Source organism: Lachnellula hyalina, assembly GCF_007821495.1.
Source record: "Lachnellula hyalina strain CBS 185.66 chromosome Unknown contig00053, whole genome shotgun sequence".
Lineage (NCBI taxonomy): Eukaryota > Fungi > Ascomycota > Leotiomycetes > Helotiales > Lachnaceae > Lachnellula > Lachnellula hyalina.
Window position 1 is genome coordinate 30391 of NW_022157167.1, and position 26736 is coordinate 57126.

The window sequence follows — 26736 nt, forward strand, 5'->3', positions numbered from 1 at the left end:
CATAAGAAAGCCCCAAATACGACGTGCTGCTGATTTCGAAAGAGTGTAGACTGGGTGGTTTCGATGCTCGCCGAAGTTTTCGTACTTCTCTAGTTTCTGACGATCCTGGATATCTCGATATAAGCCGTAAAAAGAATGTGAAGTTTTGACATGAAAACCTGAGTGGAGTCGGTTGCTGAGGTTACTAAAGTTCGATGCCCCTAAAAGTCATCCCAGCTATCTGACCTGATGGTGATTGCTGAGCCGTGGGTCTATTCCACGCAAGGCCAAGCTAGACATGGAACCATAGCTTAGAAAGAGGAAGCGATCGAGTTAGTCGTGTCCCACCTGATGCCAGTAGTAATATATCTTGGCTGAGAAGCTTCCGTGCTCGTGGTAGTACTGCCATCATGATCCTCCGATTCTTCATCGTCGTCGTCCTCACTCTCGGTATCAGAAACAGCATCTTCCCCGACTCTGATATATGGAGTGGCAGCCACTTCGACCTCTGGCTCGGGCTCTGATTCAGACTCTGGTTCAGGCTCCCTCAACTCAGGTCGGATATAACCCTGTGAAACGAAGCCGATTGGGCGGCCGAGGACAGGGGGCGCATATATGAAGAATCCCTCATCATTCTTAGTTTCCTCGAGGCGCATGTCCCATTCAACGCCAGTCTTGTCATGAAAGAACTTCCGGAATATGCCGAAAGCTTCGTAGAAGGTCATGGGGCGGCATTTGTCCTTGTACAAAGTGATTGGGCGACCGGGGCTGCTGAGCTTCGCACCACACATGTAAACATTGGGCTTAGCATTAGACTCAAAAAGCTGATGAGTGACTAGTTAGTATTTGGATGAAAAGTGCAAAGAGTCGTTGAGACTCACGAAAAGCGTATATTTCTCAGTCTTGACTTTGCCATCCAGGTTGATTCGAGTAAGAACAACTTTGTATTCGAAGGCATCCGAGTCATAGTAAACATGATTGAGATCTGTGATGGTGTCAGCAATTAATAATCCGAAGCATATATGATAGAGTAAGGACTCACTGTTGTTGCATAATTCCTTCGAAACTTTGACACCATCTTCAAAATTTGCCTTGTGCTCCTCAATATTCTTCTTGCCCTCCTTCAACCTCTTTAACGCTTGCTTGAGAGTATAACTCTTGGCGCCTAGCAAGCGTTTTTTTAACCCGGGGCCCACGAGACAGTCAACAATCCAATCATAGTTCACTATCTCGCATTTGTTGCCTAACTGCAAAGCTTTCTTGACTGCGAGAAGGTTATCTACTGAGTGTAGTAGAAGCCTAACCAAAGCTTACCTTGGGTAGTCTTCTTCTTATAATCTTCAATGGAGCATATCAGGTGAGTTGTGTCATTCGTTACAGTGCTTTCGTATTCTGCCCCATGGCTCGTGACATGTCGAGCAAATTGTTCACGAGTGACTGCCTTGCCGGAATTGATGAAAGTGCCCGAAGCGGATATGACCAAGCCCCTGAAAATCTGTTTCATCGACTTTTCTTTCCTGGGTGGTCTCGGTAGGACTTGGCTTTGGGTGGCTTTCTTCGATGCGGTGGAGTTAGCTGTTGTTTGCTTCGAGATTGCCTTCAGAGCCACGAGCGTCTTAGCCGCGACTGTCTTTTTGGCGTCCTTCTTGAGCTTAGGTTTCGTGGCTGCCATATCGACGTTGACCAAAACAGTGTTGGCGATAGGGTGGGATCGTAGTGGTCAAATCTATTCGTTAATGTTAGATCAATGCCTCATTATGTAACATATGAAAATCAAGCTTGCTGGTTGATAAGGAGCAAAAAACCCCCAGACGTGTGAGAGATAATCAACAAAGTAGGAGAAGATGATTGTCAAATACAGTGAATGATAATGTTGAAGTCTCTGATCTTAGAAGAAAAGACGAGGGTGCGGAAAGGGGTAAGCGATGTAAGCGAAAGGGTCCGAAAAGGAAAGGACTACCAACGAGCCGCAAAAATGTGAGAACAAACCTAAAGTGAAAGTGAAGACGTACCAAATGGTTTACTAAGAGGAGACGTGTGAATCTGAATGATCTTGAACTGTATCGAATCCGAGGATTACAATGCGAGGAAGTGAAGCAATCGCGGAATCACGCGAACGACTTGGCCAAAGGTGGCGAGCGAGTTGAAGAACAAAACACAGAGGACCGAAATTGAGATGACGAGGTCGAAGCTGGACTGCTGGTCGTACTTGGAAGAAGAAAGCACAAGTTGAGATTTGAATGTTTTCGAGTTGTTGGCTCCCACAATGGTGGGTGCTGCAGAAGACAAGAGCGCCTGGAATTGAGGTGGAGTGGAACAAAGAGTAGTGAAATAGAATTGAATGACATGACCAGATGGTTCTGCTACAAGCCAACTTAGATAAGGGGTGAAGTGGGAAAGTAAGTACATGTGATGAGAAAAGGTGATGAAGATGGAATGTTATAAATTCACTTGGTAGCAAGCGTAGGTAATGCAGGAACCAAGTTGAAAGTAAGTCAGATGAGGAAGCGACGACTGAGAATAGATCAAGAGGGCAATGGAGATGGGTTGGTCCTCTGAGAGTTGAAGTCTAGAAAGTAAATTGAGGCCAAACCTTTACACCGATAACATTCGCGGCAGATGCGGTGGAAGGGATGCTCGGTTCGGAATAAACATTTACGAGTTGATGGAACGGAAAATTTTGAATAAATTGGGGAACATTCAAGGACCACAACACCCGATGAGATGCACGAGCAAATATTACTTAACAGGCACTTGCAAGCCCCTTTTCATGGTTTGAAGAGTACATGAGGTCTACAGGAGATCCCAAACTTTGAAAATACATATGAGAAATGGTAATTGTCAACGAGCATTTATTTTGAAGGTTTCTATCTTTCTACCGGACAGATTTGGCAGCTTTTATGAACGCCTGTATCTTTGCGATACTTTGGACTCCACCCTCCTCAACTCCACTACTCACATCAACGCCGATGATCCTGTCACCGACTTCTCCAGATGCTCGTACAGCATCGGCCACGTTATCTGGATTCAGCCCACCGGCTAGCAGAACTCGTAGACTTTGATCTTTGTTCAAGACACCTTGGACTTCACTCATATCCAACTTCACCCCTGAGCCGCCAGAGGCTGAATCTAGCAGAGGCACAGTGTGGTATCCTCTTCGTCCAAGACCAGGCTGGCCAGGCTTGAAACTCCGGATAACAGGTACAGGAATGATGTTGGCCCATTCTAATGGCTCGTTGCCATGAAGCTGCACGATATCGAGATCATACGCCTTTTGCAATTCCAGGACCTCTTCGAGAGGCTGATTTTGGAAGACCCCTACGAGTAGTGTGCGGTGGCTTGAAATCTTCGACGCGGCATTGGCAAAGTAATCTGATGCCTGGTTACCCACGCGATCACTAGCCACAGTTCCAGTAGCGACTCGCGACTCGTGAACCACCTTTGAGATTGCAACGGCGTCTTTGTAAGGAACGCACCTTCCTCTTCCTGGAACGAGAATCATTCCTATCAGGTCAGCACCGGCTTTAATTGATTCTGCTGCAATCTCTGCGCTTCTTGTGCCGCAAATCTTAACAAGCAGGCTCTTAGGTGCAGGTTTTGCGATAGGCTCTGATCCGCCAAGGAGCTCACGAATGAAGTTTGCCGTGTCTTTTGCGCGCATCAATGCCTCACCCACAAGCACTGCCCCGACTCCGTTCTTTTGGTATGCCTCAACATCTTTCGGTCCAGAAATTCCACTGAGAGCACAGACGATGGTTTCTTTGGGAACTTGATCAAGTAGTCTACTGGTTGTGTCTAAATCAACCTCAAAGCTCGTGAGATTTCTGTTGTTGACTCCAATGACTTTTGAGCCAAGCTTCACAGCCACAGTCATCTCTTCAGCTGTATTGACTTCAACTAAGGGTTCCATGCCGAGAGATTGTGAGTATTTGTAAAGTCGTGTCAGAGTTGCTTCGTCCAGCATCTTGACTATCAATAAAACACTATCAGCTCCGGCAAGCCTAGCTTCCAAGATCTGATATTCGTCAAAGATAAACTCTTTACGCAATAAAGCTGGGCGATTTGACATTCCCTCTAAAGCCTGTCGAACAGCACGCAAGTCGTCAATGCTGCCCTTGAACCATTCTGGCTCAGTCAGGACAGAGATGACACTTGCACCAGCTAGAGAGTATGTTCTGGCCTGGGCAGGGGCGCACGCTGAGAGCGATATTATCCCCTTTGAAGGAGAAGCTCGCTTAATCTCAGCCATGAGTGATAAAGGGAAGGGCGATTTCCTCAGACGATCAACAAAAGATATGAGTGGAGGGGCAATGTCCATTTCGTAAGCAGCTTGTAGATCGCTAGGTCGCTGTGAAGGGATTTCCTTTTGTTTTGCGACTTCCGCCTTCCGATGTGCGAATATTTTCTCTAGTATATTCTCCTTCTTTGCTCCATCGGCGGCTTGCTTGCTTACACAAGCAGCCTCCTGCTGTAGCTTTTCATTCTCTTCCCAGGTTCCCCCTCGCATGTGAAGAAAGTTCTTGAGCATCACCCGACCCTCTGCGGTCAAGATACTCTCCGGATGGAACTGAACCCCTTCAACAACATATTCCTTGTGCCGGACGCCCATGATAGCGCCCTTTCCTCCATCCGGTCCAACCTCAATCCAAGAAGAAATTTCTAAGCATTCGGGCAAAGTTGGATGTGTGCCAGCTAGTGAGTGGTATCGTGTAACAGGAAGGTCTTGTGGTAGGTTGCCGTAAACGCCCTTGGAATCGTGCCGCAGTGGAGAGGTCTTCCCATGGAGGATCTCTCCAGCATAGCTCACATCTCCTCCATACAAGTCAATCATGCATTGCCTGTATCGAAGTTAGAAGATCCATGCTTGAAGAATGTAGTTCTGGTGACTCACTGCCCCATACAGACACCCAAGACGGGGATTTTGCCAGCAAAATGCTTGATTGCATCTCTACTGACTCCCGAATCAGTCCTCGGGTGACCAGGACCGGGACTAATGACCAATTGGGTGGGATTCAATGCAGCAAGTTCTTCTATGCTGATCTCATCGTTGCGGTAGACGTCGACCTTTGCCCCCTCAAGCACGAAGTATTGATATATGTTCCAAGTGAAGGAGTCGAAGTTGTCAATGATGACTACTTTTGAAGCATTCGCAAGGGGGGGGGCAGCTTGGGGTTGTTGGGGAGAATGATCAATTAAGTCGAGGGCAGGCATTTTGCTGGAGAGTGTAATATAATTGTGAAGTCAAAGAGGCAGGTACGTACTGTACATATACCCTACCCTACTGAGATACGAGTTACGAGCACATTACAGTAAGCTTTTAGCTGGCTGGTGCGCTAGCGGAGAGAGGGGAAATAAATATTCCGGCCGACCATTGAGACCATTCGCGCGCTATGTACTTCCAGGCGCGTCGCCCTGAAGACAAAATGTTACCACGACAGGAATCTCAAACTGAATGTCCCTTCGCAACCCACACTTCCTCCATGCACCACACCAAGCCTGCCCCTTTTGAAGCTGGTAGCCATGGTGCCCCTCCCGGCCTCCAGCTATTTCCCTCCTCTGAATGAATGTCTCACTGGAGAACAGCTATTAATGTGTGTTGATCAATCTCCCACCCTCACCCTCTAAAGCCTGCTAATTATTTCACAGCTCATGGAGGACTGTATCCTCTGCTATTGAGGGCAGCAATGGCGCAGAGGAACCCGCTATCCAGAGATTTCTTGCTGATCCAGCTGTTCTGCGACTCCTCTCGCGCCCATTCGATGCCTTCCCCCCACGCTCCCAGCAAACAAAAGCTGCGTTTGAAACTAAGTCCTCCGCAATCAACGTCACTCCTTCGTCAAACCTGCGGTTCGATATTAAGCAAGTGAAGGAGGATGCGTTATGGCTGAGTGAAAAGGCACAGATCGACGAAACATCAGCTCTAAGAGTTGTGGTTGAGGAGTGTCAGTCCCGAGCAGCTGCCAGACTTAGTGCGCCCTTTTCCGAAGATGAATTAACAAATATCCGTGAGGCAGCCGGAAATAGCACCAGTAAGTAACTTTCAGGATTCAATGTCCGCCTCAAATGACTGGGGAGTTCTGAGGCACTAGACCGAACCTCTTCTCAAGCAACGCTGATTCCGATAATTTCTAGGTCCGGTTACACTTTCCCTCGCCTCGCGCGGTAGAGATGGAGTAGATATACAAGCAGAATTCGATACTGAAGACCATCGCCGTCAACGTGTATTCATGACATATCTTTCTGAACGACGACATCTCCTAAAGTGTGTCAAGCTTTTGCTATCTGCATTTATGAACCATACGATTGCAATCCCAGACGATGGCAACGGCAACGGCAAGGGTAAAGGGGTTGGCGCAGCTTTAACGTGGTTAGAGAGCTACGGACAAGCATTAGTAACAGAGGTTGGACAGCTTGACGAATTTGTCCTACAATGTTTTCAAGCTATTGAGAAAAACATCCGAAATATTGGTTCTGGAAATGGGTGGCCAGCTGTCGAAATCGAATGGACCCGAAACCAACTCACAGAGGCGACTCATACGATGGAGATAGTATTCCACACTCTTTCGTTCAACGGTCAATTCTCATCTTCGGACGTTGTTCTTAAATGGCTCACGTTTATGAGGTCGTATGACTTCCTCGATGACTTCGATGCGGTATGGGCTCATGAGAATGTTCTACGCTGCGTAGAGATCGTTGACCGGCTTGCTAACTGTTCTTCATAGGAAGAACCAGAAGTTCAGGTTCTACTGCCTCCGTTACGATGTGCCGCTTCGATGGTCTCTGTTTGCATCCTAAGCGTGGGAAGTGCTCTTGATTTTCTCTACGAATACGACCCACGAACGAGTGAGGCGCTAATTTTATCCGATTCTTCAACAAAATCTCAGTATTTATTGAATACTGACACACTTTCCGCAATCCATCAAATCCTTGTTGATACGTCTGGCAATGACAAACCATTGGTCACTGCTGGCCCCGTTCTGCTGGCGTGGTCATTTATTCTGAAGGCTCTCCATGGGCGGGTTGACGCTTACACCGCTGCTCAAATTGATGAACACGATTCGAGGAGATTTGATCGTCAATCTTCAACTGATACGGATGGCACTTTAGCCTCTGATCCATACGAAAGCATGGTAAAAAATATCATGGAACCTATAGGTGCCGAAAATCCAATCGAACACTTGGTTCGTATGGCTATCGACTACTGTCGCGCCCTTGAAAGCCTCAATGGATTCGCATTACGGCTCGGCAACACCTCAGAAGCTTTCTTTTCCAGCAGAACCGGTGGAATGATGCGTATTGTCATACTCGATCTTATGAAATGTAGCAGGATTAGTGGACTCGAATACCGGGCTGAAGTCATGGAACCGCTGCTTTCCTCGCTTTCTGGTGGTCAGAACTATTGGGACTTCGTAAACACCAAGGAGTTGAACGGTGCTTTTGATCCTGTAGCAATCTTTTTAGAGGACCAGGAGATGCTTGAAACATTTCTCGATCATGCAATAGCCCGATATCCATACGAATCTCTGCCATTCCTTCGAATCATTCACGCTATTTCAACTTCTTCGTCGTCTTTGAGCAAGCCTAAATCCGCCCTCACTATCCTGGAAGCCATACATACCTTCACTTACCAGCTACCCGACGGCTTTGTTGACTATGAGACAACGCAAGAAGAAGATAATAACAACAACGTTCTTTTGAAGAGAGCAGTAAATCTTTTTGCGCCACGACCAAGGTCGATGCCTGCAGGTCATTCGTCAGCTCTGACATTGGTGGACAAAGACTTCTGTGGTAAGACAGCCCATGGATTTCTCCCAGGCCAGTGTTGTTCCCATAGTCCATTGTTTCTTGCCCAACGGGCTCCGTCGATGGTACTTAATGATTCAGAGGCACTTTAAAGCTAACTATTCGTCTTCATAGTTTCTGCAGGGACGCTTGGCCGTATGCTTTCGGATTCGCCTAAAATCGTATTTTGGTTCCACCAATACTCTGGTTTAAAGTATTTTGGGAAACTATTGGAGACTTTCCTTACGGCCAGCGACTTAGTAGATGCCACAACAAATTTCGGTATTGATCGAGATTCGACCATCGAGGTCATCGATATTCTCGCCAGCCTCCTTTTAAGCACCTCAAACTCAAGCGTGACCAATTCCAATTTCAAGGATGATGCTCGACATGTCCTGGAATCGGCAAGCTCGGGATTGGACCGCAACCGCGATATCATCACTGTGATCTTTGATATTTTCGAAGAAGAGCTCCAGAGACAATCAAGTGTGTCTGGATCTGATGTGCCTTTGGGTGTGCTCGTGAGCTGCGTACATTTTATTCACGCATTGATTCCGATCTCACCTGACCGAGTGTGGCCTTTGTTATCACGGAGTGGACTTCTCGGAGTCGCTCGTGGGGAAGGCATATTGGCAACAATTGTGGAGAGTGTAGAGCTTGTCTCGGGCCGTTATGATTTCCTCATATCATGCGCCCGCTTGTATGAGGCTCTTGTAGAGGACATTGCCTCGAATGCTATAAGAAGGAGAAGCGGAGTCAAGGCTTCAGCTCGGTTTACTGATCACGACGAAGTGGGAACTGGTGTACCTGACCTCCTACTTTCAAAGATCATCCTCTCATTCAGTCGATATCTAATTGACGTTCTCGAAAGCTCCTTTTTATGGAAATTTGTCACCGAAAATGATCGCCGTCTATTGACCTGGACTTTATCAACGACGTTCAACAAAGTACTAGAGTACGTTTTTGGCATTGAAGCTGCGGCCGATCCTGTTCAGAATATAGACGATATGTAAGTTTCAAAGATTATGAACAACTTACATGCTGACAAGCTATGTGCAGACTTACGACAGAGGCCGTCGACTTTCCCTCAAAATTGGCCGACAAGGCCTCTAAAGCAGCGTCAAAGCTTTCCTCTAGAATCACCGGAATATTGATACCATCTGCATCACATATAGTAGATAGTTTTTTGGCCTCTTCTTCAAACTCCTTGAGGTTCCAGCCTCTCCTAGTCTCGTGTCTAGATGGCCTCAGCACCCCAGATTCTAACACTTTCGTGAACGAGGCGACCTTATGGAAATCACAAGTCACTTCCGTCCTAATTTTTTCCAAAACTCTATTACGGGTTAGCAATTACCTTGATCGGCCTGTTTCTCAGCTGGAGCACAGCATTTTCAAAATTGCGCCGCTCATTGCTCGTTTATACGTTGTCAACGAGCTCTATAGAAAAGATGTCGTTGCTCTGTTTGAAGCTTTGATTATAACCGCAAACAATGGCTCAGAGCCTCCGTCACTGCTAGGTCATCTCGGCCAATATGCGGCGAAAAACTTTCTCCGTAAGAACCAAGACCCCAATCATTCGCTATCCTGGGGCTAGAGTGTCGAAAGCCGTACTTTTTCTAGAGCTTCAACGCCAGAAATGTGTCACGGCTCATGACACCTTGTTGCCTTCCTGTCCTGCCTCAAGAAAGAAAGCTAACTTCCTCTTCTTTCCAGACGTCCTTTCCGACTTAGACAGACCACTCACTCGGGACGCGAATACGAGGGCAATATGGCATTTCTTGTCAATGATTGTCAGCAACAAGCAACAATGGTTTGCCAATTACCTGCTCACCGGCAAGACACCTAGAGATGCGGTAGGATTAAAACCTCCTGGCAACGGTGGTTCGCCTGCATTGGACAAGCCACTTCTTACCATGGCACTGGAAACTCTTTCAAATATCCACGATATGCCCAAGAGTGTAGCTTTACCAATACTTGAATTTGTGTCGCTATCTCAGAATTTCTGGCCCTGGACGGTGTCCGAATCACCCAAGCATGGTGAATTTATCAAAGCTATACTAGAATATGTGGGAAGCCTTCCGTAAGTAAGAAGTCTTAAGCCTCGTGGCACTTTTACTAACTTTGATTTCTTTCAGACCACTACAGCCATCTACGAAATTGGAGGGCTCGATCAATGCCTGTCTTCAAATAAAGGTACTAGCCTATATTGCAGAGTTATTAGCGATGCACCTATTCCATTCAAGGCAAACGGGAACACCATCATCCATGGGAAACCTCTCCGATACCTTAGAGCATTACTTCAGATTTGCTGTAGGGGTCCCGAGTTTGAATTCCTCTCTACATACTCAATTGAAGCGAAATTTTGAGGCACGTTATCCTGGATGCACTCCACAGGATATGAAACGGACATCCCTTGAAGATCGCCAAGTAGGGAAAGATTATTTCTATCATTTACCACTTGCTAATAAAATGCTCTGCCTTGATCAAGCTTGGACTGGACGAAAGAATGATGGTTTGCGGCTTGAATTTGAGACTGCTAATGTCAACTTGTCCCTTGTTGACGCGCAAATTGTATGTCAATATACCTCCCAACGCACTGTCCAAGGCTAATCAATCCCAGGCCCTTTTCCACAGCTGGAAGATTCTTGCCATTGAGACCACCTGCACCGACGTTTCCAAAGACGTGAAATTGCAGCAGGCATTTATTAAAACATCAATTGACTGTCTGATTGCAAATTCAAGGAGCCAATATCAAGAAGAGATCTTCTCACGACTTTGCCATCAACGCGCTGATTTCGCACTCGTACTTACACAACGTTTGATTGAAGCCAAATGCACGGATCCTGGAATGAAACAACTGTTGAAGAAATGTGAGTTTGTTCTAGATTCTGAGACTTTTCAGATGCTGACTTTGAGCTTTCAAAAGCTTGGGAGACAATCCGTGAACTACGAGGCACGTTCGACAGAGACCTCGCGAAAGAAGATGCACCATATTACAGGTCCCTACTAAAACTCTTGTTCATCTCGATACGAGCTCACTCACCTAATGCTACCGAGGTGAATGCGAACCTTGACGCCTCTGTACGGATGTCACAATCAGCTCCTATTATACCCGTCATCCTGGATATCATCAAGTACGTTGTTTCTATCGGTTTTCGCCAAATCGCCTCCGCCATCCATGAGAATGCTGCCGAGTCCTCCCCAGAGGATATCGGCCTCATTACTGGTATTTTCCAATCCTGCCTGCGTGTCCCAGGCATCGAACTCTGCCAATCTCAAATCGTGTCGATAATGGCTGCAAATGGTACAGCTCGTGTAGCTACCACCCTCTTCTCCTGGTCTGACAGTCTTGCTGTCGAAGGCGACCCAGTCTATGGCGAGCTCAGCATCCTCTTCCTCCTTGAACTCTCCACCCTGCCTCTTATGGCCGAACAACTAGCCATTGATGGCATACTTGGTCATATCGCCTCTGCAAATATCACTTCCTACATTCGCCGCGGTAATGCTAGTCCTTTCGCCGAAGGCGCCGGTTTACAGCGGTGTTACAGTATCTGGCAACGTGGTATCTTACCTCTGCTTCTGAATCTCCTGGATGCAGTGCAGGCCTCGATTGCCATTGAAGTAGCCCTTTTCCTGAACCAATTCGCTCCCCTTCTGGACCAGTCTGTGAAAGCCCTGGAGGCCCCTGAATCCTCCCGGACAATGTCTCAGGCCCAGACGATGTTCATTTCGTTCAGTATGTGCTCTGAGGTTCATTCATTGGCACTCTTAAACTATATCCTGAACAGCTTTCCCGATTTAGAAGTACCAGGCGTCAAGTGGGATGCACCTGCCGTTCTAGAAAATGTCGAATTCTGGCTAGGGGCGCGGGCGATTTTGAGGGAGAAGATTATTCCAATGGGAGTGAGAGATTCCGAACTCGCGAAACAGAGACACGGTAAATTGTTGTACAGCGCGGTTACCCGATTGGAAGAGCGTATAGTGGATGAGTTGATCGGTATCCGCGATATTCTAGGGGCGGAGACGTGAATGTTTGTAAGAATATGAGACCTTTTGGCGTTTCTGGGTAGATGACGAAAAGTTTCCGGGTCGGAAGTTAGATACCATGCATGAATGTAAAGGTTTACAAGGAATCTGCTAGGCAGGATGATCTAAGTTTTGTGATAATTTCCTTTCCTCCCCATATACACATGTATTACTCTCAACCAAGAATCATCTCCCTCCACTCATCCGAATCCAATCGAAACGCAGCCCTATAAACCTTCCCCAGCCCAACTCTCTGATAAAGTCCCTTCTCAGGATAGTACCTCACAAGCAGGACGAAGAACAAATCCCACGTACTCTCATGTCTCTCTTTCGGAATGTAATAAGTCCAAACAGGACACTCATCTTCCGTGAAGGCCTTCGCCTCTGAAAGAGCAACGAATTCACACATTGTATGCCCGTTCTTCTCTTTCTCTTTAATCCATTCGTTGTCAACAATTATGGAGCCGCACCAGTCCCCTACTCCGTCAGCTATGTCGCATCTGCAGAGCCCCTCTCCAATCTTGTTCTTGTCGGCCTCACTCGTGTCCGCTCGTATGACATGCAAGGACGTAATCCATGTCCAGAACTGCAAGACGGGTTGATCAGGGAACTCATTGTCTGGACGAGCGCTATAACCCTGTGGTGCTTTCAGAACGCGGAAAGGGTTCTCGGGAAGCGTCAGATTGAAGTCGTATTGTTGTCTGCCTCGTATTTCAGCTCGGACTGCTCGCCCGAAGATATCTACCAATTCTTCCGAAGCCTGCGCGTATGGGTACTCTCGGTTGATGCGATATTGATCACAGGGTCCGGGGTTCAGGTGTGGCTGTTTACGCTGATCTGTTTCTTGCTGGTAGTCGTTGTCTAAATTGTCTTGTGGTGCGGTTGAAGGGATAGGGGATGGTGCGTAGTCCTCATAACCCATGTCACGGTCTTTACGGGGTAAGAGTAGAATGTTTTCGCGAGATGGCATCCGCGCAACCTGCATTTGCTTTGACCTTGAGGGATATGTTTCCGTGCTACCATCGTCCGTAGTTGTGTGTGCCCTCCGAACGAATTCCAGTACTCCTCTAGGATCTTGGTCTCCAAGTGGCCAACGACCTCGATAGCCCTTCCACCTCGTCTCCGTACTCCTATCCTCTTCAGCCCTGTCCTTATCCCACAAGGGTCGCAAATTCCCATGCCCATCGCGGATGTGCCAAACGATCCACGTATGGTTCACCAGCCACTCGTGAACATTTTCCAAACAACCATCAACCATCTCACGCCTATACTCAATTTTGGCGCCCATCCACCCGCACCAGCTCCAACTCGGGAACTCTATATCACTATTCTTGTTTCCAGAGGAATCTCTTTGCCTCATCTTCGAAGCTGGTTCCCAGAGAAGAGCAAGATCTAGATGGGAGCTCGGTAAGCCGAATACAAAGGGAACCATCATGTTGCCTTCCATAAGACTGCAGACTCCACTAAATGCAGCCAGAACATCCCCGGACTCTGTGAGCTCCCGTGATGAATAAAGAGATACACAATTTGTGTAAAACCACAGCGCCCGACTTCTTAACTCGCGCAGCATCTGAAGAGGAGCTTGCACCGAGTCTAAGGACCAGCCAGAACCCCGCCCATCAGCAAATATATCTTCAGACATACCCGTGGAACGGCACTGGAAGTATATCCTTCCTTGCGTAAAAATCAAGCAACGTTTGGACAGAAGGCGCTCCTGGAAAGTCCACGCGCGCTTGTTCCATCTCGATTGCTGGACGCCAATCTCAGGCGGCCTTGAGACCATCAGATGCACACCTGGCGCACATTCTGCTTTCAGCTGGTCTGAAGCGTTATCTGGATCCATGGCCAAGAGCCCCGTAGATGCATCTTCGCCATCTGCGGCGCATATTGTTAGGGTTGCATTGCCATAAATGAGATGCATCACGCGTGCATTGAGGCTCCATGACCTTCGACTGTCCTGTACAATGCAGAGTGAGTCTATCCAGATGTAGCGAATACCGAGTCGCTGCACCACTGCTATACTTTCACGAATAGCATCGTGCAGTTTCGGTAATGATCTCTCTAGGCCTCCAATCATCCGATGCTCCATAATGTTCGCCCGGGTAGTAGTATATGGCGGGTGTTCTGGGTTGGGAATGCCCCATACATAGCTCAAAGCAACGTAATCCTCGAATTTCAAGTAGCCATCGAGTATCTCGTACGGTAAGGAGACAAGTCGCATGTCAATGACATCGATGACTCCAAAGTAGGACTGCGCCAGAACTTCGTGAAAAGGGTCGTCATCCAGCACAGGACTGTTGCAACGAGACCCATGGTTCAATTTACATAAATCCCACCAGCTCTTGATTAATGCCTGTTTTCCCTTCGAGGGATCAATACTTCTCCCAAGAAAATGTGTGCTCTTTCTAGCGGCAGACATTGCAAACGCATCAGAATTGGGCAATCCGGTATAAAGATCCGGTGCGACGAAAACAAGGTAGCATTCATATTTTTGAAGATCCGGGTGGCCCCAGCATATTTTGATCCTGCGGGTCCGATTTCTCTTGCTGCTGAAGCTCTCCTCAGTTGACCCACGTCCATCGATCTCCCAGACGAGATGGCACGGTGCATCGTCCAGTTCTTCAGGGTTGCTGGCATGAGATGAATAGCCGTTACTCGTATTAAATCTCATAGAAGCTCTTCGCAATACAGCTCTAAATTCTGTTTCGAGCGATTTAGACACCAGCTCGCAAAAGGGACAACTGTCACTGCGGTCTCTGATCTCCTTTCTTGAACCGAGGACCTGTTTCTGATGGCCTGATTTCAACGAGAACGCTCGTCTAGATGCGTGGCGCGGCGGGAGAGAAACCTGAAATTTTTTCCCTGGTACAGAGTCATTCTTTATCATAAACTTATCTACGCTTAGATTGAGGCCAGTGCAGACGGCGCACAAGTTCTTCTATTGGATATTAGTGACGATAAGTATTACACTGCGGCCAAGTACGTACCTTTGGGTTCTCCATCGTTCCATAAGACTCGTTAACTAATGTCTCGCCATCCAAGTCCATAGCTCCGAGCCATTGTAAAAGGCAGGAATGAAATTTTTGAAGTTTCGGCGGGGTAGGATCTTCAAATCTGGCTTGCAGCTGTAGGGTGTGGGTGTGGTTGTAATACACCGGAGATGTATCCCTGAAGAGTAAAGTAGGCCGCTCCGCCCCCACAACGGATACGCCTTGTATAGCCTTTGTAGCGCTTAATATTTACCCTACCTTGAGAAATTACTGGTTCTCATTAGAACTATGTCACATAATGTGAGGATTATATCTAGACACAAATAGAGCACATTCCCCGCCAAATGAACCCGAATTCGACATATTAGTCCCCGGAGACCCTGTAGCGGTAGTGCATGCACCTACAGTACGAGTAGTATTTGGTGGAGACCCCTACCATCAAATGAGCGAAACCCTCTCTCTTTAGGATCTATACTTTACCTTCAACTGAAAATAATAAGATCATGCGCAGAACACGTTCGGCCATAGCCAATGCTCATAGCACACTATGCCTGAGCTCTCTATATAGCCCTTGATCCGCAAAAATCCTCCCTTCCCTTCATGCCTTTGCCATGATGGAAGCATTGGCGCGGTAGCAAGTATCGCTGGAATTCTCAGCCTCGTGGAGCAATCGATTAATGGTATTATCAAACTTCGTCAACTTTACAAATCCCCTTGGGTCTTGCATTCCTTCATCATGGTGTTTAATCTACATATCGCAAATTCAAACCGTTCTTACGCAATTGCAGAAAGACTAATCCGTAGACACCTGGGTAGACACTAGACAGCATAGTTTGTCTTTGGTGTTTTGCAAATCAACTAAAGTCGTGCTAGAAGGATATGAATCGAAGGAATACGGACGCAGAAGAAACTGACATAGGCCTGAACAAGTTGGCAAATGGCTTTAATGCATTTTTGCAAAAGAAAAGCTCAATATTGCTGTTGATGCTAATGGGAGACATCAGCTCAGCTTGACAATAAGTTCAACAGTCTCAGAGGCGTAATTACTCGCAAAAAGATATTGAGAAGCAATCTTTAATATGCACAGAATCTTGAGTCCTCGGGGTCTAAACCAGCTCGACTACTTGAGAGGACAGTTGGATATCTTTGAGAAACAGGGTTTTTGAAACACCCTCAAAATGTAATGAAGCCGTATTAAAACCAATGGAAGAGCTTTAGAGAAGTCAAAAGACACCCCCATCCCAACCATAAAGATACACCGGGTTTCGATGCCCTTTCCGATGCGGTGTCGAGCTTAACTTAGGATTGCAAATTCTACAAATTCAGGCCATGGTCCTAGACCGAGTGAGAAGTAGAGATGGCCGGAGCTATTCAACGTACAACTCCAATCACCTTAAATCGACTCTATTATAGAAGTTCGAGTGCTTTCTTTCGAAGCAAAATCTTGAGAGTACAGTTGCAATGAGATCGTTGGGGTTCAACTTTGGATTGAAGAAGTTTTTTTTCTCAGTGAAGGATATTGCTATTTAGCTCGCATAAGTGATAGAGCAACATAAATTTAGAGCATGCGATCTCAACTACACTTGATAATTGAAGGGAATGGTTTAGTCCACCTGAAAACATTTCGCGGAGTGAATAGGAAGTGAGATTCTTTGAGCTTTCATTGTTCCATACCGCCACCTATTGCATGACATCGAGTGCTGCTGTTGCCGTCAAAAGCTTATAGAGGCAAAAGTAGGAGGACGAAGGAAAATATTGGCGAGAGTAGTTGCTATTTCAAGCGAGAAGGGGGTTTTAAGATTCCTGGCCTGACGATGAGCTTAACAACGACTTCAGGGATGTACTTGAGGTGCTTCATGCCCGTTGATATTCGAGCTTGTGATCTGGAAAATTCAGCGACAGCAACTTGCAGTCCTCATCCAAAGCCTAGATGAATCTTTACTTGAAACGGTGCATGAAAACACAGAAAGTGCTACATTCAGGCTTCAGGAATTGATCTCAGAACGTAGAAGGAATCTGGAGCAAGTCAGCAGGACTCCAAAGTCAAGAATAACCCACGAGTTAAAGTAATGATATCTCCTGAAATTAACTGCTACCTTGATTCCATAATAGGTAGTTGTTTTGGGCGTCACCACGTGATAAGCCCCCCTTTTTGTTGAAAAAAGATATATAATATATGAGACTGCCTAGAATTGCTTCTAGTGCCCTTGTACCAGTGCATCTACTAATATAGCAATACAATATCTCGCGCCTATATTACACTTATACTAAACTTATTTACCACGAGGTTTTATAGATTTCTAGGGGTCGTGACTTCCAAGTGAGGATCTTGGCGCCAAGCTGATGTTCTGATATGCTAGCGGACCAGCCGACAAGCCGCTATTGGCACGCCCATTCGCAATCTTTAAATCAGCGACACTTGGGGCTTACGTTAAAGATATAACAACGTCTTAAGTGTGTAAGATGCTCTTTTCTCGTGGAAGGCAACACAGCCAGGACAGGACAGGATTTGCTTCACTCCCAAGACCGCGCTAGAGATAACTTTTTATCATGACTTACAACGACGCATCTGCGGGTAATGCCTCCTTCGCGCAATCTGAAGACTTTACTTGTACAGCGGTTAATTGTGCATAGACGTTCAAGATAAATATGTCCTTGGACTTCTATGCCTCGCTGCCGTTGCATTAAGCGCAGCTCTGTTCAAATTAGTCTATGCACCTCTTTTCTCCAGTCCATTGTCCCGCATCCCAGGCCCCACGGCTTTTGCAGTAACACGCTGGCGTTTGGCCTACGAAGATTGGAAAGGTACTCGGACAAGCTATATCCATAAACTTCACTTGCAGTATGGCAACGCTGTCCGGATTGGGCCTAATGAGGTGTCTTTCAACGATCTAGCTGCTTTGCGCACAATATATGGTGCCGGAAGTGGTTTTGAGCGAGATACTTTCTACCGCATGTTCGATGTCTATGGCCGACAGAATCTTTTCACATTTGCCTCCTCCAAGGCGCATGGGGATCGCAAGAAGTTGCTTAATCATGCGTATTCAAAAACAACAATTATGAAAGGTGCTATGGCGAATATGGTAGAGGAAAAGACACGCCAATTCATACGCTTGCTAGAAGAGGAACCTGAAACAGCGTCTGAGATTTTTGCCAGCTTGCACTACTTTGCCATCGACTCAATTACCTCTTTTCTCTATGGCGATAGGCACGGCGGCACCAGTGCTCTCAAAGGCTCATTATCTGATAGAGCGCTTCTTAGTGATGTCATGGATCCATCTCGAAGGAAGCTCTCATGGTATGCGGTGCACTTTCCTAAATATACTAAATGGCTCTACACTCGCACCGGTGCCTTGGAACACATTATCACGAGCATAGGCATGCTTCCAATGCAAAAGCCATCCACTTACACTGGAATTCGTGCCCACGCCTTGAAATCGTGGCAAATGTTCATAGCGGCACCTCTGGAAGAAAAGATTGAGAGTGTCAAGACGACCATTGTAGGACGACTTTGGCAACATCAACAAAGCGGCAAGGGGGCCAGACTCTATGACCTTGACATCGCGTCAGAATGTGCTGATCACCTACTCGCTGGAATTGACACCACGAGTGATACCTCGATGTTTGTTATCTGGGCACTATCTCTCCCAGAAAACATCAAATTCCAACAGAAGCTTATTGACGAAATCTCACAAATTGAAGAATCTGTAATGGTTGAAGGTGGATTCCCTAACGTAACTGCAGCTGACAAACTTCCCTTCCTCGATGCTGTCATTAAAGAAACCTTGCGACTTTACAACCCTTTGCCTGCTTCTGAACCTCGCAGTCTTCCTGTTGACTGCACAATCGCGGGGTTTCTGGTACCAGCGAGAACGGTGGTCAGCATGGCACCCTTCTCGTTGCATCGTAATCCAAACGTGTTCCCAGACCCACTCAAATTCGACCCCGAGAGGTGGACACGGGAATCGAGTGATTTGACAGAGATGAAAAGATGGTGGTGGGCGTTTTCCAGTGGAGGGAGAATGTGTATAGGTATGCAGTAAGTTGAAACTGGCATTTGGAAACAAATATGTGGGTTCTAATCTTGATAGTCTTGCAATGGCTGAAATGACCACACTCGTAGCGGCTGTGTATAAGAATTATAGTACCAAGATACAGGATCGTCAGGAAGGTATATCTCCTGGGATCACAAGCAGATTCGAGGTATTCTCAGATGCAAATTTTGCAAAAGTTGGGGTAGGTTATGCGGGCATCCCTGATACTTAATGTATATGCTAACTTTATGTAGGAGCACACATGCTGGATTGATTTCAAGAAGCTAAAGTGAACAAGCTTAATATTGATGGACGTGAGTATGCAACGTACTTCATGTGAGCATGAAGGTCAAATCGAGGCAGACATTTGTATTCGTTACCTAGCTAGCTCGTCAATAAAAGGATTATTCTACGTCTACAATAACCACCTTATATCTCCGCAGCAACACACTCAATCTCAACCTTAGCCCCTCCAGGCAAGCCCTGAACAAACACGCAGGCCCTCGGCGGCTTTGGATCTGGCATCAACTAAACACTTTATATCAGCCTTCCCTCAAAACTCTTTTACCCGTCTTCCTATCAACCAGAACCCCTTAAAAGATATAACATACCTTACTATACACTTCATTCATACCCGCATAATCCGCCTTATCCACCATATAAATATTGACCTTCAACACACGCTCTAGCGCACTACCAGACGCTTCCAAGATGGCGGAAAGGTTTGCAAACGTCTTGGCAGTCTGCTCCTTGATGTCTTCAGATACCAGTTTTCCCTGCACGTCGGCGCCGATTTGCTACATGATATAAGCATCTATCTACTTGGGGGACGAACTCCAATTTGATATCAAGACAAGGACTAGGGGCTCTTACACCGGCACAGTATACAACCCCATTGTACACTTTGGCGTGATCTGCAAACCAAAAAGTCAGCCGCTTGACGTGATATAATACCTCAGATTTTCGACTTTCGGTTAAGAAAACTTACGGAATAGCCCAGGAGGGAAAGCACACGCTTTATCACTTAGCACTGCTTTGATTTCGCCGCCCATGATGAATGAAAGTCCCAGGGGGAATTTTCGGAAGTTTAGAAAAGTAAAGTGAATGGATTTGAGGTCAAGTAGCAAGCAATACGTAAATTAACTCTGATCTGATCAAAACGCGTCGGACAATACGGCAGTCGATAATGAGGTTGATTTTATAAGTGGAATAATCAAGCGCAAAAGTGGAGGAACAAAGTCGGGCGCTACGCCGATCGATCAAACTTACCGATCAATCAACTTATCTCGACGTCTCTCGTATACTCTACTCGGCTAGATTTATATTGAAGAGTGGAGTGGATGATCAGGTAAGCACATATGTAAGTAAGGTCAATAGAACAGTCAAGTTGATAATGATTCTAAGTGCCATACCCATTTTATCATCTTTCTTTCTTTTTTTCATTGTCTATCATTTTTCTTTTCATCAATGTTCTCGTTTTTGAGCGAGAAAACATTGCTCAAAAAACAATGTCGACTTCATTAAAACAAGTACATGAAAAGGAGCGGCCAAATACCACGGTGGTCTGCGATTTAGGCTCGGGCATGTTGGAAGTCGTTAATTCTAGATCGCAGCATTTGCAACGCAAGATGCGTGGCAAGGAGGTCTAGCTTTTGCTCTTGGAGGGGCTATTGGGACGTGTAAGATGATGGACTTTCCCTTTTCTTCCTTGAAAGAATGGAAAGAATGACTATAAATTCAAGAGAAAGAACGGTTTAATTAACGCACCACTATAGCGCTCTTTGTCCAGATGCGCAGCGCGCTTCCTAAAGGGGGACCCGCGGGGCTGTTTCTGGGGTTTGCGATTTGGTCGCTTGTTATGTTGGCTGTGAATGAGTGTTTTGGTATGTCGATCCCAATAACCTGTGGGAAGAAAGAAAGTTGTGGAAAGAAAGAAAAAAAGAAGTTGAAGGCTGGGATATCTGACGCCGACGTCCTAAGTCGGGTTCGCCGCCCTGCTATCCTATATCACCACATACTCTCGTGACCGTCGACTCCTTCTCGTCTCGTTTCCTGGAAGATGGGATGGATGTAGGTAGAGCTCAAATAGGAGGGAGAGGGAATGGGAAATAGGAAAGTTACTCGTGCAGTACATGAAATAGTTGAACAAAGCTGACCTATACAAGACGATAAATCTAAGGACCTACCTAGCAATTTAGGCAACATCGACCTGATTACCTACTCTTTTCTGCAAAGATCAATTAACAGAATGACAAAGAATGGCCTCCTTGCCACAGACACCACGCCTCACAGAGTCTAAGATAAGAGTTGCATGCATACTCTACGACGAAACTTCAGATTATTCCCAACGGTAGACTTTTCCATTCCATTCCATTCCTCGTTCCTTCCTTCCTGCCCACTTACAACGAACGCCCTACTTATTACACACCACAAACCAACCCCTCTAGCATCCCTATCCCATCCATCGTAGATACACGTATGCTCAAGCATCCCATCTATAAAATAAAACACTGGCTTTCTTTTGCACGGTAGACTAGTTGGTAATGAGTACAGACCCAAAAGGAAGATTATTAAAAAACCGTAACAGCAAAGGAAAACGGGCCCCGGGGTATCCGATCTTTAATTGAGAAAAACCTAAACGCAAAAGAAAAACCTCTCCTCTCCCCCTTATATCCTCCTCGTGTCACCGCAGTGGTTGTTCGGTTTGAGAAGGTGTTGGTTCCTCGGCTACTTTCTCCTGGAGTTGCTCCCTCGGTATCTCGATGCTTTTCCCTCTGGTGGGAGGGAAAGTGGTACTTAAGCTCATACGCTCAGACGCAGGTGGGCTCTTAGTCCGTTCCTTTTCTGCCTCTTTCTCCTCTCGCTTTTCCCGAAGCTTGTTCTTGAATCTCCCGAGAAGACCCCTTTTCTCTTCGGTATTTGCGTTGCTTCCGCTCTCGTTGCTTGGTTGAGGATGTGCTGCAACAAGGGTAGAATCAGACCCCACAGGAACCGTGTCACCTGTGAAGCTCTTTCGTGGACGCGATGCGCTTCCAACGGAACTTGAGCTAGCTCCGGCACCAGCATCTGATCCCATACCTTTCTTCGGTGAAAGTGCACTCCCCGGGGTTTGGGAATTATCGCGCTGGCGTGAAAGCCTCCATCGAGATCGCTTCTCTTTCAATTCCATGATAGCTTGCTCATCTCCGTGATCCATATCAGAATGGTCGTTAAACGAAGAGTGCGAATGAACTGAAGCCGTTGGTGAAGTGATGGGTTTCAACGTTTGGTCGGAGCTTTGAGCATGCTCTTGCTCTTGGGGGTGTTCTTGGGGGTGCCCAAGTGGGTCGGCTCGAGGAATCTCACTGACTGGTGGAGTTGGCGCTGTGTTGGATACCTCAGGATGCCCAGAAGACATACTCTCTAAGACAGGGTGCTCTACTAAGTCTTGTGGCCCGTGGGTAGGTAGGAACGCCGGAGATACAGAAGTTGAGTGCTGCTGGCCGTGAAGCGAGTTTGTCGAGCTGTGGGCACTTGGATTCGAGCTACTCGGGATCCGCTTCCTTGGATTCTTCCTCAGCTTATTAGGCTGCCTCCTCTCGCTGTCGGCTGTAGGCGATCGATTAAACAGGTTAGACACAGTTCTCTCTTTCGCCGGCGTTTCCAGCAGTCTCTCGCCATGCTCATGATCACCAAGTAATCTCTCCTGGCTTGTGACAGCCGATGAAGGAGCCTGCGAGGATGGCGCCAAGCTTGATTTCCCCATTGGCGAAGCAGGTACTAGACCGGGCGAAGAAGGTGCAACAGCCCTTTGTGCCGGTGATAAACTGCGGGGAACTGTCCCTTGTTGGGGGACGAACATGGCACCTGTCGGCGATGGCGATCCAGAGTTCTTCTGCAATCTGCCGGATGGCAATCCGGGCGACTTTTTTGAAGGAACAGTATTACTTCGATGAATGCCCCCAGTGTTAGGATGGGTCAAAGGATTTCCGTAAGCAGGACTCGCTGGACTTGGTGCACCATTCGATTGTCTCGAATTCCTTGATGATACCGAGACGTTTCGGCGAACTCCCCCAAATTTCCGGATGCTATCTGCACCAGCGCTCGCATTCGATGCGGATCTCCCAACCATCTTTGATTTACTTGGAGTGCTAGGCGTTCCTGGAGGCGGGGTACCTCCTGACACCTCTTGCACGGTCTGTTCATCCGCAGCTGTGCCCCGCATTCCGATCAGGAAGTTATCTTGATTCTCAATCAAGAATATCAATACATCCTGACTCAGTCGGTACTCGCTAGGTGCCATATCGTGAGATGGGTGTGAAAGCATTCCTGGTTGGAAGATAGCTGCGAGATTTTGAGAGTTCATGCGATTCTCATCGGCCTTGGACGCGAAGACGGCGAGCAAGTCGAGAATGTAGAGTAAAAGTTGGCGATTAAGTGGAGGTAGCTCAGTAATTAGTCGCTGATAGGTAACGATAGCTTTGTTTATGTCGAAGGTGTCTGGCAATTGCATGCCCTCGTTATCACCAACAGCTTGCATTACGTGTCCACGAAGAGGCGCTCGAAATCGGTCGTACAGATCTAATGGGACGATAGGTTCGGGAAGCTGATTAAGATATCTTCGCAGAACGTTCGCCGCATCGTGGACCGTATATCCATTCCAGTCAAGGCCTTTTCCGTACCTGTCCGGCGAGTCAAATATCGTCTTCAGTTCTTTGATCCGTTTCTCTGAACCACTGAGTCGAAATATGCCCTCCACATTAGTAGCTGCAAATATTAGCTTGTCTCGGTCAGATGTGACAATAATTGCTCACCTTTCTCCTTCAAGTACACTCCACATTTTGCTACCACAATCGGCACATAACCATATATATAACTTTTCCCTTCGGGATCGACAAGTGAGATGGCAACGTTCGCGTAAGTGATGCTTTGGCGGAGCGGGACCCCGAATATGCCTGTCGGGTGGTCTACTGTATCACCTGATTGTTTAGCATATCTCTTTGATTTGTGAGACCAGCGTGACTTCATCAAACGTAGCTTCAACGCATCTGTAGCAAATATTTGTGGAGAGGGTTTGCGCATCCGCTTGGTGCTAGGTTGTTTGCCTGCGCCAAATATCTCACTTGGATCTGGCGAAGTCATAACAGTAGAGGCTGATTTCGGTCTCCGAGTCTTGTTTCGCAAGATTAGGAACAGTTTATTGGAGTGTGACCATCATACTTTGTGGTCTCTGTCGTTGGCAAGGAGAGTGATTGGGACGTCTTCTGAGGGAGTCACAGCTCTTGTTGTTTGATGAATGCTGGACGCATCAAAACCCGTGAATAATAGATGCCCTCCACTTGCATCCCCCAATTTGCTAGTCTTCTCAGCTGGAGAGTGCCTGGTATTGAGGAAGTAGGACTACTAGTCCTCACCATGCAGGAGCGTAATTGTGGGAAAGAACTTCCATATTCAGCTCTCCAAAATTCGTATTGAGGTGCCTGCTTTCAAATGACGGATCGTGGAAGTAATTACCCTGTGTCTCATGCTTTGGGCGGTCTTTCCTAAATCTCGCCCACCATGATTTCAAGTTCTCTGCCGGAGGGGGTGCTGCCGGGTGTGCAGGGGTGACGGGGGCAGGCTGAGGGCTCGTGAAAGGCTGCTGCGACGAAGAAGCTGCTGGGAAGTCGGAAGTCATATCGAAGACGGTCGACCCAGTCTGCTAGTCGTCGTCTGGAGGGCTATATGCTGGCTCTGGCGATAGAAGCCTCGCGCGGCGTCGGTAGCCGGATAGTTTGATGATCACTCGCGCAAGCTGAGCTGTGAAGTTCGGATTGATACTGATATCGGTCGCAGCAAACATGTACCTGGGGATGGAAGATAGAAGATGCTCTAGAGCTTCCGATATCTGCGAAAACAGCGACCGGTCTCTCTGAAGAGGTGTAGATCGAGGTGGAGATTGCGGGTCGCTGGAGGTGATTGGGCGCAAGACGCGACCGTGGGCGAACAGGCGAGCGCTGCGACGGCGGATGGCTGGAGGATGAAAGCTGTATGAGTGGACGGAGTGAATAATTGTGCAAATGCAGCGAGGATGTGACCGCGTCGTGCGCGACTGAGTGTGCTGGGTGTTGCCAGTGAGCTTGGTGCTTGGTGAGTTCAAGTTCAAGTCCAAGTTCAAGACGACGGATATGCGATGCGGTTGCTGCAACTTGGATGTCCCAATCATCTCTCGCTTACTATAGCGGGTCGCATTGGGTTTGGCGGGCGGTAGGGTATTTAGGTAGGTAGGCTGGTAGGGTAGGGTAGGTACCTAGGCCCAGGCAACTTTATTCCTCACACCAACAGCTGACCCAGAGATCTCCCTTCACTTCCAAGATGTTCATGCTCATTCATCAGTGCGGGGAAAGGATGTGCAAAGGTCAGGTCGTCAGGTAGTCAGGTAGTCAGGTAGTCAGGTAAGTCTTCTGATTCATGCAGCCAACGACGTACCTACGGTAGATACTTGGGTTTAGGTAGGTAGTACTTTTGAGGGTGGCGATGATGAATGATGAGGCTGGTGGATGGCGAATCTGCTGGCAATAGATGACCAGACAAGGGTGTATCTGTATATCGGTAGCACTACGACCTACGTACCTACATATCTACGTACCCTCGTACCTATTACTCCGTACTCTTCCCTTTCCCCAGGTCACATGAAAACTTTGACCACCTCCACCTCCAAGTATCAAAGCACTGCGGCGCCACATGGCGGGAACGCAACGCCAGCCACTTTTCCATAATTAGCGTCACTATGATGCAAAGGTTTTGTGCCTACACCCTTCCCAGCAGGGAATCTATGAAACCCCCCTTGTGATAAGACATAAAATGGACAATTATGCAGAGGTCCTGGTATATAGGTAGTAAGTGGTTGTATATTTACCGTTTGATTTTCTAGAGATATACCAGAATAGTCATAGAATCCCAGACTCCAACAGACTCTACAGTATTAGTTTATCGCGGCTACTTATCAGATGAAAATGCGACCCCAATATCCTGCCCAACCCAATCCAACCCTACCCAATGCATCGGTCGGAGAAACTCAGAGCGAGGCCCGATGACACTAAGCTTAGGTAATATTCGCTTAAAATTCTTGGACTGACTAGTGGACTGGACTGGACCGTCAAAAAAGTATCCTAAGCCAAGTGCAAGCTATCAGCCTCATTTACATTGACGTCTCTCCTCATTGCAGCCCTTTCTCAAAGAAAATACTCGACTCTTCAAATAGCCCCTCTCCCTACGACCTTCAAATACCTATCATCGAGATGGATTCGTGCGTACTTAATGGCGAACGCTGCTGAATCAAAGCTGACTTGTTGACAGACTTACGGCTTCGGAGCAAAGAGAGCTCCAGTCGCGCATGGAGAGGAAGCAGATGAAGGAATTCATGGGCGTACGTCGATCCTAGCTCTTACCTCAAGCTTATCAGATCCATTGTACCTTTCGAGTTGCTGCTTTCCAGCTGCATTTCCTGCTCAAGAACAGACCCTACAGGCTTCAAATGCATTTACCCATCTACCAAAGGAGCTCAGCTAACAGACTTCTCAGATGTTCTCCAATCTCGTAACCCACTGCTTCGACTCCTGTGTCGACGACTTCACTACCAAATCCCTCGTCCAGCGCGAAACCGGCTGCGTATCGCGATGCGTCAAGAAGTTCATGGCCGGTAGTGAGAGGATCGGTACAAGGTTCCAGGAACAGCAGGCACAGATGATGAACCAACCACCACCCGGGAGATAGGATCTTCGTGGTGGAGATGGATGGACTTTGGGGTCTGGGGATGAAATAATGAGCTCAGTAGATCTGGAGGATTGTACGATAGAGATGGGAGGGGGAAGAAGAGGCTTCTTGTAGGTCGATAAACATTTTACCTAGGGAGCTGGACATGGCGTATTCGTCATCTGCTTGATGTAGTGTACATGAATGGTGGT

The 26736-nt window shown here is 47.2% G+C and overlaps 9 protein-coding genes across 9 annotated transcripts; 4 read left to right on the forward strand and 5 right to left on the reverse strand.

Annotated features, from left to right (window-relative positions):
• Positions 1 to 329: 329 nt before the first annotated feature.
• On the reverse strand, positions 330 to 1651 carry LHYA1_G004653 (uncharacterized protein; the record flags this gene model as incomplete). The annotated part of the gene is made up of 4 exons (XM_031149610.1): positions 330 to 803; positions 861 to 964; positions 1022 to 1243; positions 1294 to 1651. Coding segments are annotated over 4 exons (1158 nt in total), but the record flags the coding sequence as incomplete, so codon positions are not given.
• Positions 1652 to 2854: 1203 nt separating this feature from the next.
• Positions 2855 to 5190, reverse strand: trp-1 (Multifunctional tryptophan biosynthesis protein; the record flags this gene model as incomplete). Its single annotated transcript, XM_031149611.1, has 2 exons — positions 2855 to 4817; positions 4871 to 5190. 2 exons carry the CDS (start codon positions 5188 to 5190, stop codon positions 2855 to 2857), a joined length of 2283 nt encoding a protein of 760 aa, XP_031005982.1.
• A 309-nt stretch (positions 5191 to 5499) lies between these two features.
• NUP188_1 (Nucleoporin) lies at positions 5500 to 8874 on the forward strand (the record flags this gene model as incomplete). The annotated part of the gene is made up of 6 exons (XM_031149612.1): positions 5500 to 5570; positions 5626 to 6008; positions 6112 to 6632; positions 6702 to 7767; positions 7906 to 8770; positions 8811 to 8874. 6 exons carry the CDS (start codon positions 5500 to 5502, stop codon positions 8872 to 8874), a joined length of 2970 nt encoding a protein of 989 aa, XP_031005981.1.
• A 671-nt stretch (positions 8875 to 9545) lies between these two features.
• On the forward strand, positions 9546 to 11790 carry NUP188_0 (Nucleoporin; the record flags this gene model as incomplete). The annotated part of the gene is made up of 4 exons (XM_031149613.1): positions 9546 to 9841; positions 9897 to 10332; positions 10382 to 10631; positions 10664 to 11790. The coding sequence occupies 4 exons, from the start codon at positions 9546 to 9548 to the stop codon at positions 11788 to 11790; spliced, it is 2109 nt and encodes a 702-aa protein (XP_031005984.1).
• Positions 11791 to 11962: 172 nt separating this feature from the next.
• LHYA1_G004657 (uncharacterized protein) lies at positions 11963 to 14834 on the reverse strand (the record flags this gene model as incomplete). Its single annotated transcript, XM_031149614.1, has 2 exons — positions 11963 to 14725; positions 14775 to 14834. 2 exons carry the CDS (start codon positions 14832 to 14834, stop codon positions 11963 to 11965), a joined length of 2823 nt encoding a protein of 940 aa, XP_031005983.1.
• Positions 14835 to 17327: 2493 nt separating this feature from the next.
• On the forward strand, positions 17328 to 19104 carry stcB_1 (putative sterigmatocystin biosynthesis P450 monooxygenase; the record flags this gene model as incomplete). Its single annotated transcript, XM_031149615.1, has 4 exons — positions 17328 to 17352; positions 17412 to 18816; positions 18869 to 19013; positions 19066 to 19104. The coding sequence occupies 4 exons, from the start codon at positions 17328 to 17330 to the stop codon at positions 19102 to 19104; spliced, it is 1614 nt and encodes a 537-aa protein (XP_031005956.1).
• A 136-nt stretch (positions 19105 to 19240) lies between these two features.
• On the reverse strand, positions 19241 to 19863 carry mmf1_1 (Protein mmf1, mitochondrial; the record flags this gene model as incomplete). Its single annotated transcript, XM_031149616.1, has 4 exons — positions 19241 to 19339; positions 19423 to 19608; positions 19685 to 19725; positions 19800 to 19863. The coding sequence occupies 4 exons, from the start codon at positions 19861 to 19863 to the stop codon at positions 19241 to 19243; spliced, it is 390 nt and encodes a 129-aa protein (XP_031005955.1).
• Positions 19864 to 21494: 1631 nt separating this feature from the next.
• rga5 (Rho-GTPase-activating protein) lies at positions 21495 to 24467 on the reverse strand (the record flags this gene model as incomplete). Its single annotated transcript, XM_031149617.1, has 4 exons — positions 21495 to 23557; positions 23605 to 23962; positions 24011 to 24146; positions 24205 to 24467. The coding sequence occupies 4 exons, from the start codon at positions 24465 to 24467 to the stop codon at positions 21495 to 21497; spliced, it is 2820 nt and encodes a 939-aa protein (XP_031005997.1).
• A 1603-nt stretch (positions 24468 to 26070) lies between these two features.
• Positions 26071 to 26545, forward strand: tim9 (Mitochondrial import inner membrane translocase subunit; the record flags this gene model as incomplete). The annotated part of the gene is made up of 3 exons (XM_031149618.1): positions 26071 to 26078; positions 26129 to 26198; positions 26354 to 26545. 3 exons carry the CDS (start codon positions 26071 to 26073, stop codon positions 26543 to 26545), a joined length of 270 nt encoding a protein of 89 aa, XP_031005998.1.
• Positions 26546 to 26736: the final 191 nt, after the last annotated feature.